The sequence below is a fragment of the Lontra canadensis genome, unplaced genomic scaffold (assembly GCF_010015895.1).
Source record: "Lontra canadensis isolate GAN:19392208 unplaced genomic scaffold, GSC_riverotter_1.0 scaffold12, whole genome shotgun sequence".
Lineage (NCBI taxonomy): Eukaryota > Metazoa > Chordata > Mammalia > Carnivora > Mustelidae > Lontra > Lontra canadensis.
Window position 1 is genome coordinate 16,379,385 of NW_022631006.1, and position 20,762 is coordinate 16,400,146.

Consider the following 20,762-nt stretch of genomic DNA (forward strand, 5'->3'; position numbering starts at 1 on the left):
GGTTCATCCACATAGAATTTCCTTCTTTTCAAATGCTAAACAAAATGCCGTTGTATGTTGGCGAAAAACAGCTTTTCCCTAAGGTCACAAACACGTCAGGGATGTCCACTATCACCACTGTTCTTCAACATAGTACTAAAAATCCTAGCCTTAGCAACAGACAGCAAAAAGAAATAAAAGATATTCATATCAGTAAAGAAGTCAAACTCTCCCTCTTCACAGATGACATACTTTATGTGGAAAACCCAAAAGACTCCACCCCAAAATTGCTGGAACTCAGATAGGAATTCAGCACAGAAATCAGTGCATTTCTATACACTAACAGTGAGGCAGAAGAAAGAGAAATTAAGGAGTCGATCCCATTTACAATTGCACCCAAACATGTAAGATTTCTAGGAATAAACGTAACCAAAGAGGCAAAGGATCTGTACTCTGAACACTGTAGAACGCTCCTGAAAGAAATTGAGGAAGACACAAAGAAATGGAAAAATGTTCCATGCTCATGGATGGGAAGAACAAATATTGTTAAAATGTTTATGCTGCCTAGAGCAATCTACACATTCAGGCGATCTATCCAATAACATCAACATTTTTAACAGAACTAGGACAAATAATCCTAAAATCTGTATAGAACCAGAAAAGACCCTGAATAGCCAGAGGAATGTTGAAAAAGAAAACCAAAGCTGGTGGGATCGCTATTCTGGACTTAAGCTCTATTACAAAGCTGTAGTAATCATCAAGACAGTATGGTACTGGTACTAAAACAGACACATGGATCAATGGAGCAGAATAGAGGACCCCAAAATGGACCCTCAACTACATGGTCAAGTAATCTTCGACAAAGCGGGAAAGAATATCCAATGGAAAAAAGCCAGTCTCTTCAACAAATGGTGTTGGGAAAATTGGACAGCCCCATGGAAAAGAATGAAACTGGACCATTTCCTTGTACCATACACAAAAATAGACTCAAAATGGATGAAAGACCTAAATGTGAGACAGGAATCCATCAAAATTCTAGAGAAGAACATAGCAACCTCTCTGACCTTGGCCACAGCAATTTCTTGCTGGACACATCTACAAAGGCAAGGGAAACAAAGGCAAAAATGAACTATTGGGACTTCATCAAGATGAAAAGCTTCTGCATAGCATAGGAAATAGTTGACAAAACCAAAAGACAACCAACAGAATGGGAGAAGATACTTGCAAATGATAAAGGGCTAGTACCCAAAATCTGTAAAGAACTTACTGAATTCAACACCCAAAGAACAAATAATCCAGTCAAGAAATGGGCAGAAGACACGAAGAGACATTTCTCCAAAGAAGACGTCCAAATGGCCAATAGATGAAAAATGATTCACATCACTTGGCATCAGGAAAATACAAATCAGTCACACCTCACACTAGTCAGAATGGCTAAAATTAGTAAGTCAGGAAATGACAGATGTTGGCGAGGATATGGAGAAAGGGGAACCCTTCTACATTGTTGGTGGGAATGCAAGCTGGTACAGCCACTCTAGAAAACAATATGGAGGTTCCTCAAAAGATTGAAGATAGAGCTGCCCTACAACCCAGCAATTACACTACTGGGTATTTACCCCAAAAACAAATGTGGTGCTCCAACGGGGCACCTGCACCCCAATGTTTTTTGTTTTTGTGTGTGTGTGTTTTTTGTTTTTTTTTTTTTAATTTAACAGACAGAGATCACAAGTAGGCAGAGAGGCAGGCAGAGAGAGAGGGGGAAGCAGGCTCTCGCCCGATGTGCAGCTCGATCCCAGGACCCTGAGACCATGACCTGAGCCGAAGGCAGAGGCTTAACCCACTGAGCCACGCAGGTGCCCCACCCCAATGTTTATAGCAGCAGTGTCTACAATAGTCAAACTGGGCTCTTTCCACAGACAGATCCATCAATAGATGAATGGATACAGAAGATGTGGTATGTGCATGCGTGTGTGTATATAATAGAATACTACTCAGCCATAAAAAATGAAATATTTCCATTTGCAGTGATGTGGATGGAACTAGAGAGTATTATGCTAAGTGAAGTAAATTAATCAGAGACAATTATCATATGATCTCATCCAGTTGTGGAATTTAAGAAATAAAACAAAGGACCATAGGGGAAGAGAGGAAAAAATGAAACAAGATGAAACCAGAGAGGGAGACAAATCTAAAGAGTTTCTGAACCATAAGAAACAACCTGAGGGTTGCTGGAGGGGAGGTGGGCGGGGGACAGAGTAACTGGGTGATGGGCATTATGGAAGGCGCATGATGAGCACTGGGTATTATATAAGACTGATGAGTCACTGACCTCTACCTCTGAAACCGGTAATACATTATATGTTGATTAATTGAATTTAAGTAAAAATTAAAAAGGAAAAAAAAATCAGGATAACATTTTCTCCAGGGAGGGAGATTGTAGGGATGCAGTGTCGTCCAGGAGGGGTAATCTAAGGCACTGGTAGAGTTCCATTTCTTCACCTTGTATATTCAGCATCAAAATTGTTTTTATTTTTGCCTTCAACAGTGTAGATATGTTTTATGCATGCTTTTGCATATATGATCTTTTCCACAATAAAAATAACTTTTCAAATGAAAAAATATTCCATTTTATGTATATGCCACATTTTGCTTATCCATTCGTCTATCCATGAATATTTGGGTCACTTCCACATTTTAACTATGCTACTATGAACATGGTATACAAATAATCTCTTCAAGATCCTGCTTTCAGTTCTTTTGGGTGTCCTCTCAGAAGTGGAATTGTTGGATGATAGGGTAACTCTATCTTTAATATGTTGAGGAAGTGTCATACTGTGTTCCGTAGCGGCCGCACCATTTTATACTGCCACAAGGTTTTGGTCTCTCCACATCCTCTTCAGCACTTGTTTTCTGTTTTGTTTTGTTTTGTTTTGTTTTGTTTTGTTTTGTTTTGTTTTGAAGTAAGCTCTACACCCAATGTGGATACCCTAAGATCAAGAGTTGCATGCTCTACTGACTTAGCTGGCCAGGCGCCCCATTGTTTTCTGTTTTGTTTTTTTTTTAATAGTAGTCATCTTAATGGCTGTGAGGTAGTATTTTATGGTAGTTTTGATTTGCATTTTCCTAATGATTAATGATGTTGAGCATCTTCTCATGCTTATTGGCCATTTGTATATCATCTTTGGAGAAATGTCTATTTAAGTCTTGTGCCCATTTTTAATTTTGTTGTTTATTTTTGTTTTTAGGAATTTTGTATTTTATTGAAAATACCCATTGAAATATTAATCATATATGATTTGCCCATAATTTCTCCCACTCTTTGGGTTGTCTTTTTACTGTTGATAATGTCTTTAGATGCGCAATTTTAAGTGTTCATGAAGTCAATTTGCCTATTTTTCTCTTGTTACTTGTGCCTTTTAGTGTCCTGTCCAAGAAGTTACTGCCAAATCTAGTGTTGTGAAGCTTTTGTCCTATATTTTCTTCTAAGAGTTTTTATTATTTTAGGTCTCATATTTAGGTTCTTAGTCCATTTTGAGTTAATTTTTATATATGGTGTTCGGTAAGGGTCCAACTTCATTCTTTTGCATCTGGATATTCAGTTTTCCGAACACCATTTGTTGAAAATACTGTCCTTTCTTCATTGAATGATCTTGGCACCCTTGTCAAAAATCGTTAGACCACATATGTGAAGGTATAGTTTTGGGCTTTCAGTTCTGTTCTCTTGCCAATATGTCTGTCTCTATGCCCATAGCACACGGTTTTGATTACTACAGCCTTGTAGTAAGTTGGGAAATCAGGAGGAAGAGTTCTTTTTCAAGATCGTTTTGGCTATTGAGGGTCTCTCAAGATCACAAACGGTTTTAGGATGGCTTTTTCTATTTCTGTAAAGACACATCATTAGGATTTTGATAGGAATTGCATCAAATTCAAAGATCACTTTGGATAGTATTGATGTTTTAACATTAAGGCTTCCAACCCATGAACATCACATGCATTTATAGTAGCTTTCATTGTACAAGTCTTTTACTTCATTGGTTAATTCCTAAGTAATTTATTATTTTTGATGCTTTTGGAAATGGCATTGTTTCCTGTATGGATTATTCATTGTTTGTGTATAGATATGCAAGTGATTTTTGTGCATTGACCCTGTGTCCTGCTATTTTGCTGAATTCATTTATTCCAAGTGTGTGTATGTGTGTGTGTAAGTAATCATTACGGTTTTCTACGTATAGGATCATATCATGCAGGAGTCATTTTCTTTCTTTTCCAAATTGGGTTCTCCTTTTTTTTTTTTTTCTTGCCTATAGGCTCTGGCTAGAACTTTGAGTACTATGTGGAATAGAAGTGTTGAAAGCAGGCATCCTTGCCTTCTTCCTGATCTTAGAAGAATGGTTTCAGTCTTTTACCATTGAGTAAAATGTTCACTGTGGGTTTTTCACATGTGGATTTTATTATGTAGGGTAGTTTCTTTCTATTCCCAATTTGTTGAGGGTTTTTTTTTTTTTAAACTTTGAAATAGTATTGAATTTTGTCAAATACTTTTTTTTTTTTTACATCAATTGAAATGATCATGTGGGTTTCTTTCCTACATTCTGTTGATGTACTATATACATTGATTTTTTTTTTTGTCTATGTTGTACCATCCTTGCATCCCAGGGAATAAATTCCATTAGGTAATGGTGAATAATCCTTCTAATGCACTGAATTCAGTTTGCCAGTATTTTTTTTTTTTATTTATTTTTTATTCATTTGACAGAGGGAGGCACAGGGAAAGAGGGAACACAAGCGGGGGGAGTGGGAAAGGGAAAAGCAGCCTTCCCACTGAGCAGGGAGCCCAATGCAGGGCTCCATCCCAGGACCCTGGGATCATGACCCAAGCTGAAGGCAGCCACTTAATGACTGAGCCACCCAGGTGCCCCCAGTTTGCCAGTATTTTGTTGGGGATTTTTACATCAGTGTTCATAAGGGATACTGGTTGATAGTTTTCTTGCAGGGTCTTCATCTGTCTTTAGTACCAAGATTATGCTGGTTTCATAAAATGCATTGGGAAGTGTTCTCTCCTCTTCAGTAATTTGGGTAAGTTTGAGAAAGGTTGGTTGTAGTTCTTCTTTAAATGTTTTTAGAATTCACCAGTGAAGCCATCCTGTCCAGGGGTTTTCTTTGTGGGGAGATTTTTGATTTCTGAGTCAATCTCCTTACATTATCTATTTATTTGTGATTTAGTCTTGATAGGTTTTGCATTTCTAGGAATTTGCCCATTTCATCTAAGTTATCCACTCTTTGGCATGCAGTTGTTCATAGTACTCTGTTATAATCCCTTTTATTTCTGTGGAAAGGGTAATAATGGCCCCATGTTCATTTCTGATTTTAGTAATTTGAGACTTCTCTCGCTATAAAAATGTGTTGTTTAATTTCCATAATTTTGTGAATTTTCAGTTTTCCTTTTGATAATGACTTCTAATTTTATCCCCTTGTGGTCGGAGAAGATACTTTGTATGATCTCTGTCTTTTAAAAATGTTGAAACCTGTAGCTTAACCTGTGGTCTGTCCTAGAAAATATCTCATGTGCACTTAAGAAGAATGTGTTTTCTATTGTTCTTGGGTAGAACATCCTTTATATGTCTGTTAGATCTATTCAGTTTATTGTGTTAAGTCCTCTGTTTTCTTATCTCCGTCTCATTATTCTATCCATTATTGTGAGTGAGATGTTGGAGTCTTCAACTATTATTATAGAACTGTCTGTTTCTCCCCTCAGTTCCATCAGCTTATGCTTAACGTATTTTGATAATCTGTCATTAGGTATGTAAATGTTTAAAATTGCTATATTTTCTTGCTGTATCGAACATTTTATTAGTATCTAATCTTCTTTGTCTCTTACAAAAGACAAAATTTAAAGTTTATTTTGTCTGTTACTACTATAGCCACCCTTGCCTTTTGTTTGTTTGTTACTATTTGCATGGAGTCCCTTTTTCCATCCTTCCACTTTCAACCTGTTTATGTTTTTGGATCTCAAGTGAGTCTCTTGTAGACAGCAGCACATGGTTGTTGGATCATGTGTTTTTGTCTATTCTGCTAATCTCTGTCTTCTAATTGGAGAGGTTAAGCCATTTACATTTGAAGTAATTACTGACCAGGAAGAGCTTGCTTCCTGGTGTTGTGTTGGTGGTTGTCTTTATGCCTTGTAGCTTTTTTGTTTCTTATTTCCTGCATTACTGTTTTCTTTTGTGTTTAATTGATTTTTTTAATAAAATGTTTAAATTCCATTCTCATTTTGTGCTTATCCTATAGCTATTTTCTTTTTGGTTACCATGAATTTATGCCAGCTTAACTTCAATAACATTAAAAAAAAGTGCTTCTTTGCAGCTCTGACCTCACACCTTTTAGTTGTTAATGTCACCAGATTACATTTTTATACAATATGTGTTTCAAGACATAAACAAATAATTCCTTTCAGGGCATTAGTCTCTTAAATTATGAAGAAAACAAGATTTGGAGTTACAAACCAAAGTTACAGTCATACCAGCTTTTATACTAATAATTCTTTATATGTATATAGATATAAATAATAATATATATTATATAAATAATAATATATAATAATTTTCTTTATATGCACTAGTCTCTTAAATCAGAAAACAGAAATCCTTTGCTACAGTAATATTGGCTTTTATAATTTCCCATGTATTATGTTTATTGAGCTCTTTATTTCTGCATATGGCATCTAAAGTCCTTTCGTTTTACCTTACAGGACTTCTTGCAAGGCCAGTCTAGTGGTCAAAGACCCCCTCAGCTTTTGTTTCCCTAGGAATGTCTTAATTTTCCTCTCACTTTTGAAGGATAGTTTTGCTGGATATAGGAGTCTTGGTGACAGTATTTTTCTTGGAGCACTTTAAATATATCAGCCCACTATCTCCTGGCCTCCAAAGTTTCTGATGAGAACTCTGCAGATAACCTTCTTCAGGATCCCTTGCATGTGACCAGTCACTTCTCTCCTGTTGCTTCCAAATTTCTTTTTTTGTTCTTTGTCTTAAGAAAGTTTCATTATAATGGGTCTTATTATGAGTCTCTTTCAGTTCACCTTGTTAGAGTTTGTTGAGCTTCTTGGATGTTTATTTTGTTTATATTTATATCTGTCAACAAGTTTGAGACTTATTCAGCCATTATTTATTTAAATATTCTCTCTACTCCTTTCTCTCTTCTTCTGGGGCTCCCATAATATTTATGTTGGTCCACTTGATAATGTCCCATAGGTCTCTTACGCTCTGTTTGCTTTTCTTCAGTCTTCTTTCTCTTCCTCAAACTTGATAATTTCCATTGTCCTGCCTTTAAATTTGCTGATTCTTTATTCTGCCTGCTCACATTTGCCTTTCAATCCCTCTAGTAAATTTGTTATTTTAATTTTACTTTCATTGGTTATTTTACATTTTAGCTCCAGAATTTTTTGTTTGTTTTTTGATTTTTCTCTTTCTTTGTTGATATTTCTCTTTTGTTCACACATTGTTTTCTTGACTTTCTCTACATCTTCTTTAGTTAAAACAGTTGTTTTAAAATCTGTGTCTCATGTATCTGCCATTAGGAACGGTTTTTGTCATTTTTTGTCTCTTTGAATGAGCCCTATTTTCCTGTTTCTTTGTATACCTTGTGATTCTCTGTTGAACTTTGGACATTTGGATCTAATAGTGTGGTAACCCTAGAAATCATATTCTCCTCCTTCCCCAGGGTTTGCTAGTTTTTATTATTGTTTTTATTTATTATTTTTGAGTTTTGAATAGGCAAGTCACTTCTGTGGCAAGGATCAGCGTGAAGTGTAGACCCAAAGTCTTCGTGGGTCTTTTCCGAGTCACTTTCTAATTTTGCTCATAAAATTGTTTTTAACTGTCCTAATCTTTAAAGTTTGGCTCCTGAAAGGGAAAAAATTAAAAAATGAAGGGAGTGGTGAGGAAAAGGATGCCAGTCCTTTATTTTTATTTTTTATTTTTTAAAGATTTTCCTTCTTTATTTGAGAGAGAGAGAAAGCAAGAGAACACAAGCCAGAGGGAGAGGCTGAGGGAAAAGCAGACTCCCACTGAGCAGGGAACCTGATACGGGGCTCAATCCCAGGATGCTGGGATCATGACCTGAGCCGAAGGCAGACCCTCAACCGACTAAGTCACCCAAGTGACCTGGTGCTAGCCCTTTAAATCTCCTGGAAGTCCTTTCAGTTGGAGGGGGAGGGGCTGGCAACAGTAGGTGAGGTGAAACAATGGCTGCCCACCTCCTTGCCTGGACTGCTATGGTCAGAAGCAGCAACCAATGATCAGAGTACCAATTTTTTTTGTTTTGTTTTGTTTGTTGTTGTTTGTTTTTGTTTTAATTTTATTTTTAATAAACATATATTTTTTTCCCCAGGGGTACAGGTCTGTGAATCGCCAGGTTTACACACTTCACAGCACAGAGTACCAATTTTTGATACTTGGTGGATAGGTTCCTTTTTGTCCTTGCAACTCTTACAAGCTGTGTGCAAGCTACTCCAGGAGCATGCACCTCCACAGCTGCCTCCCTTGTGGCTAGGGGTGGGGAGTGGGTAGCCTCCACTGCTAGGGACTGAATTTAACCAAGATTATTAACAATTTACCTTCCACTAGGTCTTCCTCTGGAACTTGCAAGCCTTCAACAGGCTCTAGAGTTCCAAAATAATTGCACTGAATGAATTTTGCCAGTGCAGTTGTCTAAGTGAGGAGTCAGATCCTGGTACTTTATCACTCTACAGCCCCCTGCCCAATGCCGCCATCTTTTTTTTTTTTTTTTTAAGATTTTATTTATTTATGACAAAGAGATAATAAGAGAGGGAACACAAGCATGAGGGAGCTGGAGAGAGAGAAGCAGGCTCCCTGTTGAGCAGGGAGCCCAGTATGGAGCTTGATTCCAGGATGCTGGGATCATGACCTGAGCCAAAGGCAGTTGCTTAATGACTGAGTCACTCAAGCATCCCAAGAAATTTATTTCTTAGAGCAATTTTAGTTAATCACAAAATTAGGAGGAAAGTTAAGAGATTCCCCGTATATCCCTTCCCCTCACACATTTAGAGCCTCCCCATTATCAGTATTACTCACCAGAACAGTCCATTTGTTACCAAGGATGCACCTATAGTGACACATAATAATCACCCCTAATCCATTTTTTGCCTTTGGGTTTCCTCTTGGTGTTGTGCATTCTTTGGATATCTATTTGGATATACATTTGGAGAAATGTATAATGGCATACATGCATTGTTCTCATGTCCTACAAAGTAGTCTCACTGCCCTAAAAAGTCTTCTATTCTCTACCTGTTTTTCCCTTCCCACCCCCAACTCCAGGCAGCCACTGATCTTTTTACTATCGCCATCATTTTCCTTTTCCAGAATGTGGTATAATTGGAATTACATGGAATGTAGACTTTTCAGACTGGCTACTTTCGCTTAGCAGTATGCATTTAAGTTTCCTCCATGTCTTTTCATGGCTTAATAGCTCATTTCTTTTTAGTGTTTTCTTCCAAGTTTTCGCACTTAAGAATACAGCTGCTCTAGGACACCTGGGTGGTTCAGTCTGTTGAGCATCTGCCTTCAGCTCAGGTCATGATCCCAGGATCCTGGGATCAGCCCCGCATTGGGATCCCTGCTGAGCAGGGATCCAGCTTCTCCCTCTCCCACACCCCCTGCTTGTGCTCTTTCCTCTCTCGCTCTCTCTCAAATAAATGAATAAAATCTTTAAAAAAAATACAGCTTCTCTAAACATCTGTGTGCAGGTTTTTGTGTGGATGTAAATTTTTAACTCCTTTGGGTAAATACCAAGGAGCACAGTTGCTGGATCAAATGGTAAAAGTATGTTCAGTTTTGTAAGAGACCATCAACTTTCTTCCAAGGTGGCTGTGTCATTTGTACTCCACCAGCAATGTGTGATAGTTTTGTGGATCAACATCCTTGCCGGCCTTTCATTTTGTCAATGTTCCAAATTCTGGCCATTCTAATAGGTATGTTATAATATGTCATTGTTTTAATTCGCATATGATGTAGAGCATCTTTTCACATGTTTATTTGTCATCTGTATATCTTCTTTAGTGAGGTATCTATTAAGGTCTTCAGCCTATCTTTTTAAAAATAAACTCTGTGCCCAACATGGGGCTCAAACTCACAACCCCAAGATCAGGACTTGCATGCTCTTCCTACTGAGCCAGACAGGTGCCCCTAGCCTATTTCTTAATAGGATTTTAGTTTGTTTGTATGTTTGTTTGCCACTTCAAGAGTTCTTTGTGTATTTTGGATAACAGTCCATTATTAGATGTGTCTTTCACAAATATTTTCTCTCAGTCTGTTGCTAGCCTTCTAATTCTCTTGAGATTTTGCTTTGTGGAGCAAAAGTTTTTAATTTTAATGAAATCAATCTGATCAATTTTTTTCATGAATTAATGTCTTTGGCATTGTATCTAAGAAGGTATCACCATATGCAGGGTCATCTGCGTTTTCTCTTATATTATCTCTTAGGAGTTTTATAGTTTCTCATTGTATATTTAGGGCTTCCCAGGTGTCTTCTTACTCTGGCCTGACTGCCTCTGCTCCAGCTTGTCCCTGTAGAGGGACAGTGCTCCACTTCCATCCTTGCCTCCACCCTTTACTTCCATGTACGTTTTTCTTTTGACCAGTTCCATCACCTATCTGCTGTAGACCCTCTTCTTAACAGCAGCAAGAGTAGTAAACAAGTAAATAAAGGCTAAGAACTCATGCTCTAATTCAAGCTAATGTAGCTTGCCACTTGGGGTCATCTTCCTATTAATATTTCTAGCATTCAATTGTAGTGCCATAAATCCAGACTTCTTAATCGAGATCCTCCCCTAATGGTAGTAGGAACTACAAGCAAACAGGTAGAATAAGTTGGGCAACGTTAAATCTTTCTTTTCTTTCTTTCTTTCTTTCTTTCTTTCTTTCTTTCTTTCTTTCTTTCTTTCTTTCTTTCTTTTTTTCTTTCTTTCTTTTTTAAAGATTCTATTTATTTGACAGACAGAGATCACAAGTAGGTAGAGAGGCAGGCAGAGAGAGAGTGGGGGAAGCAGGCTCCCCACCGAGCAGAGAGTCCGATGCGGGGCTCAATCCCAGGACCCTGGAATCATGACCTGAGCCAAAGGCAGAGTCTTTAACCCGCTGAGCCACCCAGGTACCCCACGTTAAATCTTTCTAAGAGGTCTTAATATGTGAATTTCAGATCTTCTGGACTCCAGGGCAAGCCTACATCCCTCTCAAAAGCTGTTAAGTGAAACGTGTTGGGTTAATGTCACTGAAACTCACAGGGTTATTACTTGGGCAGTCACTAACTTGAGGGTGTTTGCATCCATTCACTCCATAGTTAGCATTTAGTCTTTAGGTCTCTTGTTCATCCTTGACTTTGACACACACAGCTCTCTCCAATAGGACATCTCACAGAGAGACAGACCACAGAGCTGCCAGGGAGGGCTTATTTTTGCCCCTCCTCTGAGCCGTGCTTCCAATTCTTGGCATTTGCAAAGGACCTGAATAAGCGTTCCCCTTTGTGAGAGGAGATGACTCATGATGGTACCGTGGCTTTCTTAGCTCTTTCCACATTTGGAGGTTTTGATTTGTTCCTGCAAAAGCAGTTTTCCTCACCCCCTCTTATTTCCCTAGGTTGAAACAGCAGCCACAAGGGTCCACGCTACCATCCCTGCCCCATGGCTGAAGGAGCACGTGTGTTTTCTTCTGAAGCTTATGCTGCAGCAGTGTGGGACCCAGTATGAACTGGGGAAGTTGTTACAGCTCTTTGTTGGAATAGAAAATCTCTTCTCTGATGGTAAGACAGTCATTGTCATTCCTTAGCATGGCATCGTTGCTCGGGGTCACGTCCTCTGCTTCAGGAATGACTAATCCGTTTTGAAGTTTTCAAAGACCAGTGATGCTTATTTTTTGCAGATTCCTCCAGACAATGGCAGTCTCTTAAGGTTTTTGCCGATCAAGTGAAACCAATTACTGCCTTATACCTTCTTTTCTACTTGATAATTTTAAGTTTCTGTTGCATGATTATGTTGTTGTCTCCTACTAGAGTCTGATGTTTTTCATGACTGGGGTTATTTTATCACATTTAAACTCACAGGTAGTCACCTGCAGAGCTCATATCTGCACAGAAGAGTGACAATGCCAGGCTCAGTGCCTGTGGTGTGGGCTGTCAGGGCTGAGGACTGGACACAAATAGGGGTGTTTCCAAAATGCAGTGTCAATAGGAGGGGACTTGTCCATGACTCTGTAGACCAAATAGTAGGTCCTTTTAACATACAGATGTTTTCAGTGATCTGTAGTAATTTTAATTTTTTTCAGAAGCGAACATCCTATTTTCTTGCCGGAGTTACTGTATCCTTGAAAAAGTACAAGGATTGTCTATGTTGTTAACTATTATACTGCTTTTATTCATATAATTATTTTGTTTTTATAGCACATTTGTGTTCTGTGTGTGTATAACATACATGTGCCTAGAGAAAAGAAATTGTTTCTCTAAAAACCTAGGTTTTATATGCTGTCAACAAAGAAACCCAGCATCTCATTACTGGTGGGTATTGTGCAGGGTATCTCCCTGTCCCCAGAACTACCTAAATCAGACCACAGCCCAGCAGGTGCCACTGGGAACAGGCTCCTACAGAATGTTTTCATGCCTGTCCTTGGTTTTGGCTCGGGTCATGATCTCAGGATCATGGCATTGAGCTCCAAATCAGGCTCTGTGCTCAGCACGGACTCTGCTTAAGACTCTTTCTGCCCCTCCACCTTGCTCCATGCTCTTCATCTTCAATTAATAGATAAATCTTTAGGGACGCCTGGGTGGCTCAGTCATTAACCATCTGCCTTCGGCTCAGGTCATGATCCTGGGGTCCTGGGATCGAGCCCTGAATCGGGCTCCTTGCTCCTCGGAGAGTCTGCTTCTCCCTCTGCCTGCCACTCCCCCTGCTTGTGTTCCCTCTGTCACTGTGTCTCTCTCTGTCAAATAAAAAATAAAATCTAAAAAAAAAATTTAAAAATCTAAAAATAAATAAAAAATAAAATCTAAAAAAAAAAAAAGAACAACAACAACTCAGCTGGGTCTCCCTGGTTTAAGTAGTTGTTCAAAGGAGCAAGTGATGCTCCATTCAGAATATAAGGAGACTTGGCTGTTGGCCAGCTGCAGTTTCAGCTGTCCTACCAGTTCTGTGTCTTTTTTTTTTTTTTTTAAAGATTTTATTTATTTACTTGACAGCGAAGAGAGCATAAGCAGGGAGAGGAACACAGAGAGAGGGGGAAGCAGGCTCCCCACTGAGCAGGGAGCCTGATATTGGTCTCAATCCCAGGACCCTGGGATCTTAACCTGAGCTGAAAGCAGATGCTTAACCATCTGAGCCACCTAGGCTCCCCGGTTCTGTGTCTTAATTCACGTGATGTCTGCACTGAATGAGCAAGTAAACAATCATAAAAATAAATGTGTTTAACGTTGGAGAAAAATTCAGAAAGTGGTGGGGTTGGCCTGAATGAATGACCAGATCTTCACTACCACATAACAGGACTACCGACTCCCCACCCTGAATATAAAGGCAGCTGTGTAGATGGAGTTCCTATGTGAATCTTGCAAGTTCTTACTATATAGGAGATGGCTTATGGCTTCATCTGCTAGCCAGCCAGAGTATAAAAATCATTTTTTGTGTTTTCTTTTACTCACATTATTGTGTTAAACATACATACTTTCACTCTGATAGCAGCATTTTACCAATAAAATGTTTTATACCCTCTTCTCTTTGGCACAGGTCCAGATGTGAAGAAGCTCTGTGTCCTTAGCCAAATTTTAAAGGACACATCCGTAGCCATTAATCATGTAATTATCAGCAGCTACAGCCTTGAGAATTTCCAGCACGAATGTAAATCTATTTTGGAAAAACTGGAGACAGAGGGACGGTTTGCTTTAGCCAGAAGAGTAGCAGAATTAGCAGAACTACCTGTGGACAACTTGGTTATTGAAGAGGTATTAAAATAAGTCTTTTAACTTATTTGAAATCTTAGCTTTTTGATCTAGCATTAAACAGAATCAGATGAGATAAGTGATTTATAGGAGAGGCTTGTTTACTTTGGATACACACGTGACTTTCAGAAATGGATGAGCCCTGGGATGCCCATTAGTGTAGAATGTGTGCTTGAAACCAAGGTTAGCTTACAGGATGTGCTACCACTCTTATGCTTTGAATAGAATTAAATATGGGATGGCTTCGTCTTGAACCCCCTTCAATTAGATAAATGTAGAATTGCTTTTCATAGTTTAACTTTCCAGATAAAATATCCAGGATCATCTGTAGCTGAGTCTCATGTTCTTGGACTTGATTTGGCTTTGACTAGTACGGCCTACCGAGGGAGCATTAGCATTTCTGATACCTCTTTATCCAGGAGGGGCTAAAAAGTATTTTGTTAAATTTCACAGATAACACAGGAAATGCAAACCTTAAAACACACGGACCAGTGGGACCTGAAACAAGCAAGAATTGACTTCTGGACAAAGTGTCATGAGAATTTTAAGAACAATGCCATTTCAAGCAGAGCAGCTGCTTCCTTTTTCTCAGCTCAGGCCCAGGTGGCCCCTGAGGCCCCAGGGGAGGAGGGACCGCCCGGCCTGGAGGAGTGCCGTCTGCTGCTCACACTGGCGGCTCACTGGCTTGCTCAGGAGGCTCCAGGGCCTGAGGATGAGCTGGAGGAGCTGGAGAAGCAGATCTGGCGCTGCCGCATTGCCCAGCATGCCCTCCGAGAGAAACAGGAGGACGCAGAGCCCAGGTTTCCTCAGCACATCTCAACTAGTGGGGAGCCGTCCTTTGATAGTGTAGCCCACAAGTTTTCATTCTCCATGTTGGCTGCTCTGAACACAGCAAGATATTTAGAACTTAGTGGCCTTCCACGCAAAGAGACTTGTGAGAGCAGACTGGATTGGAAGGAGCAGGAGTCCCTTAACTCTCTGATTGGGTGCCTACTAGATGATGGCTGTGTCCATGAAGCAAGTAGAGTGTGTCGGTATTTTCATTTCTACAACCAAGATGTCACCTTGGTGTTGCACTGCAGAGCACTGGCTGCAGGGGAAGCTAGTATGGATGGCCTGCACCCAGAGATCTGTGCTGTCCTACAAAGCACCCAGCGGCTTGAGGAAGAAGAACCTGGCACTCCACTAAGAAAAGTCCGAAGCAGTAAGTGAAGGAGAGCAAACAGCCCTGAGTCCCGAACAGAGCTGTGGGCACTCTTTCCCGGAAGGATACGGTTCCTTTGGCATACTGGTTGAACAAGCCAAGGGTAATCCATAAACTAGGTAGTTAACTTGTCCATGAAATAGAAACTTAAGTCTTTTAACTAGCTGTATATCCAAGTTGGAAGGAATCTACTTGACTTGTAGCTAGTTCATTGAAATTTATTCTATACCATTAGTTGTGTTTCTAATTGTACATTGATGGTATATAGAAATATACTGATTTTTGTCTTACTCTTGTATCCTATGACCTTGCTAAACTTGCTTATCCTAGGGGTTTTCTTATAGATTCCTTAGTATTTTCTACAGACAATACTATCTGTGAATAGAGATGGTTTTATGTCTTCCTTTCCAATCCGAATGCATATTATTTCTTTGTCTCCCTTTATTGTCCTGGCTAGAACTTCTGGTATGACATTGGATAGGAATGGTAAGAGCAGATATACTTGCCTTGTTACGGATATTAGGTGGAGAGCATTCAGTCTTTTCTTTCTTTTTTTTTTTTTTTAAGATTTTATTTATTTATTTGACAGGCAGAGATCACAAGTAGGCAGAGAGGCAGGCAGAGAGAGAGGAGGAAGCAGGCTCCCTGCCGAGCAGAGAGCCTGATGCGGGGCTCGATCCCAGGACCCTGAGATCATGACCTGAGCCGAAGGCAGAGGCTTTAACCCACTGAGCCACCCAGGCGCCCCCAGTCTTTTCTTTTTTTAATTCAAGTATGATTAACAAACAGTATAGTTTCAGGTGTTCAGTGTGATTCAACATGTTTAAACATTACTCATTGCTCATCAGGATAAGTGGAATCTTAATGGCTTTCACCAGTTTCATCCATCCCTGCACCCACCTCTCCTCTGGTAACCACCAGTTTGTTCTGTATAGTTAAGAGTATTTTTTGTCTCTTTTTTTCTTTGTTCATTTGTTTCTTGAATCCCCTGTATTAGTGAAATTATACGGTATTTCTTTTTCTGACTGACTTCTTAGCATTATACCCTCTAAATCCATTCATATTGTTGCAAATGGCAAGATTTCATTCTTTCTTATGGCTGAGTAGTATTTCAGTGTGTGTGTGTGTGTGTGTACACACATACATACACCACATCTTTATCCATTCATCTATGAATAGACACTTGGGTTGGTTCCATATCCTGATTATTATAAATAATGCTGCAGCAAACATAGGGGTGCATATATCTTTTTGAATTAATGCTTTTGTGTTCTTTGGGTAAATACCCAGTAGTGGAATTACTGGATCATAGGGTAGATCTATTTTTAATTTTTTGAGAAACCTCCATACTGTCTTTCACAGTGGCTGCACCGGCTGGGATTCCCACCAGAAGTGCACAAGGATTCCTTTTCCTCACCAACACTTGTTATTTCTTGTGGGTTTGTTTTTTTTTTTTTTTTAGCCATTCTGACAGGTATAAAGTGATATCTCATTGTGGTTTTGATTTGCATTTCCCCAATGATGAGGTGTGTTGAGCATCTTTTCATGTGTCTTTTGGCCAACTGTAGGTCTTTGGAAAAATGTCTATTCATGTCTTATATTTTCTTAGTTGGATTATTTATGGGGTTTTTGGTGTTGAGTTCTAGAAGTTCTGTATGTATTAACCCCTTATCAGCTACGTATTTGCAAATATCTTGTCCCATTCGGTAGTCTGTATTTTGTTTTGTTGATGGTTTCATTTGCTGCGTAAAAGCTTTTTATTTTAGTGTCGTCTCAATAGTTTAATTTTGCTTTTTCTCCCTTGCCTGAGGAGACATGTAGAAAAATGTTTCTACAGCTGTCAGAGAGATTGCTGTCTAAGTTTTCTTCTAAGAATTTTATGGTTTCAGGTCTCACATTTAGATCTCTAATCCATTGTGAATTTTGCATGTGTGTGTGTGGTGTAAGAAAGGATCCAGTTTCATGTAGCTGTCCAGTTTTCCCAGCACCATTTGTTAAAGAAACTGTCTTTGAAAGCATTCAGACTTTCATAGTTAAGTATGATATTAGCTATAGATTGTTTTTTTTTTTTTTTAAGATTTTATTTATTTATTTGACAGATAGAGATCACAAGTAGGTGGAGTCGCAGGCAGAGAGAGAGGTGGGGAAGCAGGCTCCCTGCCAAGCAGAAAGCCCGACACTGGGCTCGATCCCAGAACCCTGGGATCATGACCTGAGCGGAAGTCAGAGGCCCCAACCCACTGAGCCACCCAGGAGCCCCAGCTATAGGTTTTTTGAAGATAATTTTTGTCATGTTGAGGAAGTTCCCTTCTATCACTAGTTTGTGAGAGTCTTTTTATCATGAATCAATATTGAATTTTGTCATTTTTTTCTGCATCTATTGATATTATATGGGTTTTTTTCTTTAGACTATTGATTACACTAGGTAGATTACATTAATCTTAAAATATTAAACGAGCTTTGCCTTCCCAAGATAAATCCCACTTAGTCATAGTGCATTACAACTTTCAGATACATTATTATAATCAGTTTTCTACTTTGAAAATGTTTACATTTATATTCATGAGGAATATTGACCTGTACTTTTTTGGGGGGTACGCTTTGTCTGGTTTATGTATCTGGGTAATGCTGGTTTCATGAGTCGGAAAGCACACCTTCCTCTTCTGTTTTTTTTTTTCTCCCCCTTTGGAAGACATTGTAATGGAATTGGTGTTAGTTCCTCTTCAGGTGGTCGGTAGAATTTACTAGTAAAACCATCTGAACCTGGAGACTTATGCTTTGGAAGACTTTATTTATTTTTTATTTTTTATAAATAACTTTTAAAAAAGATTTTATCTATTTATTTGACAGAGGTCACAAGTAGGCAGAGAGGCAGACAGAGAAAGAGGAAGGGAAGCAGGCTCCCTGCTGAGCAGAGAGAGAGCCTGGTGCAGGGCTCAATCCCAGGACCCTGGGATCATGATCTGAGCTGGAGCCAGAGTCTTTAACCCACTAACCCACTTTGGAAGACTTTAAACTACAAATTTAATTTCTTTCTTAGTTATACAACTAATTAGGTTATCTTTTTCACCTTTGAAGAGTTTGTGGTTTTTGAAGAAACATTTTTTCCTGCCTTTGGGTTATTTGAACATTTTTTAGTCTTCCATTTTAATTTATTCTAATTTTGACTATGTAGCTTTGCATAGGTTTTTCATTGGTTGGTTTGTGGATTACATTAAACATTTTTTACAGTGTACTTAAAATCAGTATTTTACTACATCAGCTAGAATGTAGAAACCTTACCACCTATAAAGTCACTTCTTTGCCTTTATGTCTTACTTTTCTTTTTTTTTTTTTTTTTTTTGAGAGCACATGCACCTGTGTACAAGCTGTGGGAGGGGGTGCGGAGGGAGAGGCAGAGAATCTCAAGCAGACTCTGAGCCGAGGTAGGAGAATCTGAGAGGGGCCTTGATCTCATAACCCTGAGATCATGACCTGAGCTGAAACCTAGAGTCCCCATCGCTTAGCCAACTGAGCCACCCAGGCGCCCCTACTTGTCTTATTATATTACATCTACATAACATTGAAATCCCCATAAAACAGTGCTAGAATTTTTACTTTCAACCAAAAAACATATTTTTAAAAACTCAAGAGGAGAATAATTATATTTACTCAGATATTTACAATTTTTTTGCTCTTCCTTCATTCCTGTTGTCCCAAGTTTCCTTCTAGTTTCTCTTCCCTCTGTCTGAAGGACTTCCTTTAGTGATTCTCCTTTAGTGGTTCTAGTTGTCAGCTAGTAACACATCCTCTTAGTTTTTCTTCATTGTTTAGCTTCATCTGAGAATGTCTATTTCACCTTCATTCCTGGAGGATGATTTTTGCTGGATAGAGAAAATTCATAATTTTTTTTCAGTGCTTAAAAATGTTGTACAACTTTTGATCTCCATGGTATCTGATGAATAATCTACAGTCATTTGAATTATTCCCCTATGGATAATGCATTTTTCTCTGGTTGCTTTCAAGATTTTTTTCTATGTTTAATCTTCAGCAGTTTGATTTTACATGAGGGGCATGTATTTCTTTGAGTTTATCCTGTTTGGGGTTCACTGAACGTTCTTGAATGTTTGCATTTATATGTTTCATCAAATTTAAGTAGTTTTCAGACATTATGTTTTCAAATACTTTTTCAGCACCATACTCGTAGTCTTTCCCCTCTGGGATGCCAGTGACGCAAATCACAGAACTCTTGTTTCTCCTGTCTTACAAGTCCTTTAGACTTTACTCTTTTTTTTTTTTTCGATTTTATTTTTTTCTCTTTCTTGTTCAGATTGGAAATTTTTTTCCCCAGATTGGATAATTTCTGTTGGTCCATCTTCGGTTTCAGTGACTCTTTCCTCTGGTATTTGCATGCTGCTGTTGAGTTTATTTCTGTGATTTTAAAATTTCAGTTATTTTTCACTTCCAAAATTTCCATTTTCTTCTTTGTACCTTCTGTTGCTTTGAGACTTTTTGTTTTTCAGTCTCTCAAGAACATTTATAATTGTTGTAACAGTTTGTATAATAGCTGCTTTAAACTATCAGGTAACTTCAGTGTTTATGTCATTTTATTTATTTTTTAAGATTTTGTTTATTTATTTGATAGGGAGAGACACAATAAGAAGGAAACACAGGCAGGGGGAGTGGGTGAGTGAGAAGCAGGCTTCCTGCTGAGCAGGGAGCCCGAATCATGACCCGATCTGAAGGCAGAGGCCCAATGACTGAGCCACCCAGGTGCCCCCATCTATGTCATTTTAGTACTAGGTGTCATCTGTTGATTGTCTTTTCTCCTATGAATTGAGGTTTTCCTGCAGAATTTTTGTATGTTGAGTAATTTTGAGTTGCATCCTGGACATTTTGGAAAGTATGTTATGAGATTCTGGGTCTTGTTTAAATCTTACGAGGAATGGTGATTTTTTAAAATGTTTAATCTTTCAAAAATTTTTCAGCAGATAGTTGACCTCGTTAGGTTTGGGCTACAAGTTCCAACCCACTTTCTTTTGCCTGTGGTTCTACTATCAGTTGTGCTTCCAGCCTCTTTGTGGTGCTGTTCATATCCATGGTGTGTATATGCGGCATCCTGGGGTCAGTCCTCAGCCTGGGGGGTGGTCTGTGAATTCAGCTCTCAGGGTCTTGCTACGCTGACAAGGAGCAGATCTCCAGATACAAAGCCCAGGAGTGAGCCCTGGAATTGATAAACAGCTTTATTGTGTGGCTTTCTGAATCTCTCTCCCAGGTATTGCTCCCTGAGGCTTCCCTTTGTCGTCTTATGGCCCAAAGCTGGAGTTCTAGCTCCCTCGTTCTGTTAGCACGCCCCTGACCACACCTGTATCCTGGGCCAGCAGACAGGAGGATAATGCGAAAGTAAACACGGGTTCACTGCATCGTCTGGGGCCCAGAGCAGCCGGATCTAAAAATAAGGTTCAGCTCTGAGTTTGGGATCTTAGCAGCTGCTGCTGCAGCCCCTCCCACCACAGCCCCGGGGCTGCTGGGGAGCGGAGAGGAGAAAGCCTGTAGGAGCTCCCTCTCCTGCTCCCTGCCTGCGATTGTGGAGTGCGTGCTCTCT

At 39.2% G+C, this 20,762-nt stretch overlaps 1 protein-coding gene across 1 annotated transcript in view; it reads left to right on the top strand.

Moving 5' to 3' along the window:
* Positions 1-20,762, top strand: part of SPG11 (SPG11 vesicle trafficking associated, spatacsin) — an 85,926-nt gene that overhangs the window by 55,326 nt on the left and 9,838 nt on the right. Inside the window, exons 28-30 of the mRNA XM_032856617.1 lie at positions 11,631-11,793; positions 13,763-13,977; positions 14,428-15,178. Coding sequence (XP_032712508.1) covers positions 11,631-11,793; positions 13,763-13,977; positions 14,428-15,178 — 1,129 coding nt within the window. The remainder of the gene's footprint in view (positions 1-11,630; positions 11,794-13,762; positions 13,978-14,427; positions 15,179-20,762) is intronic.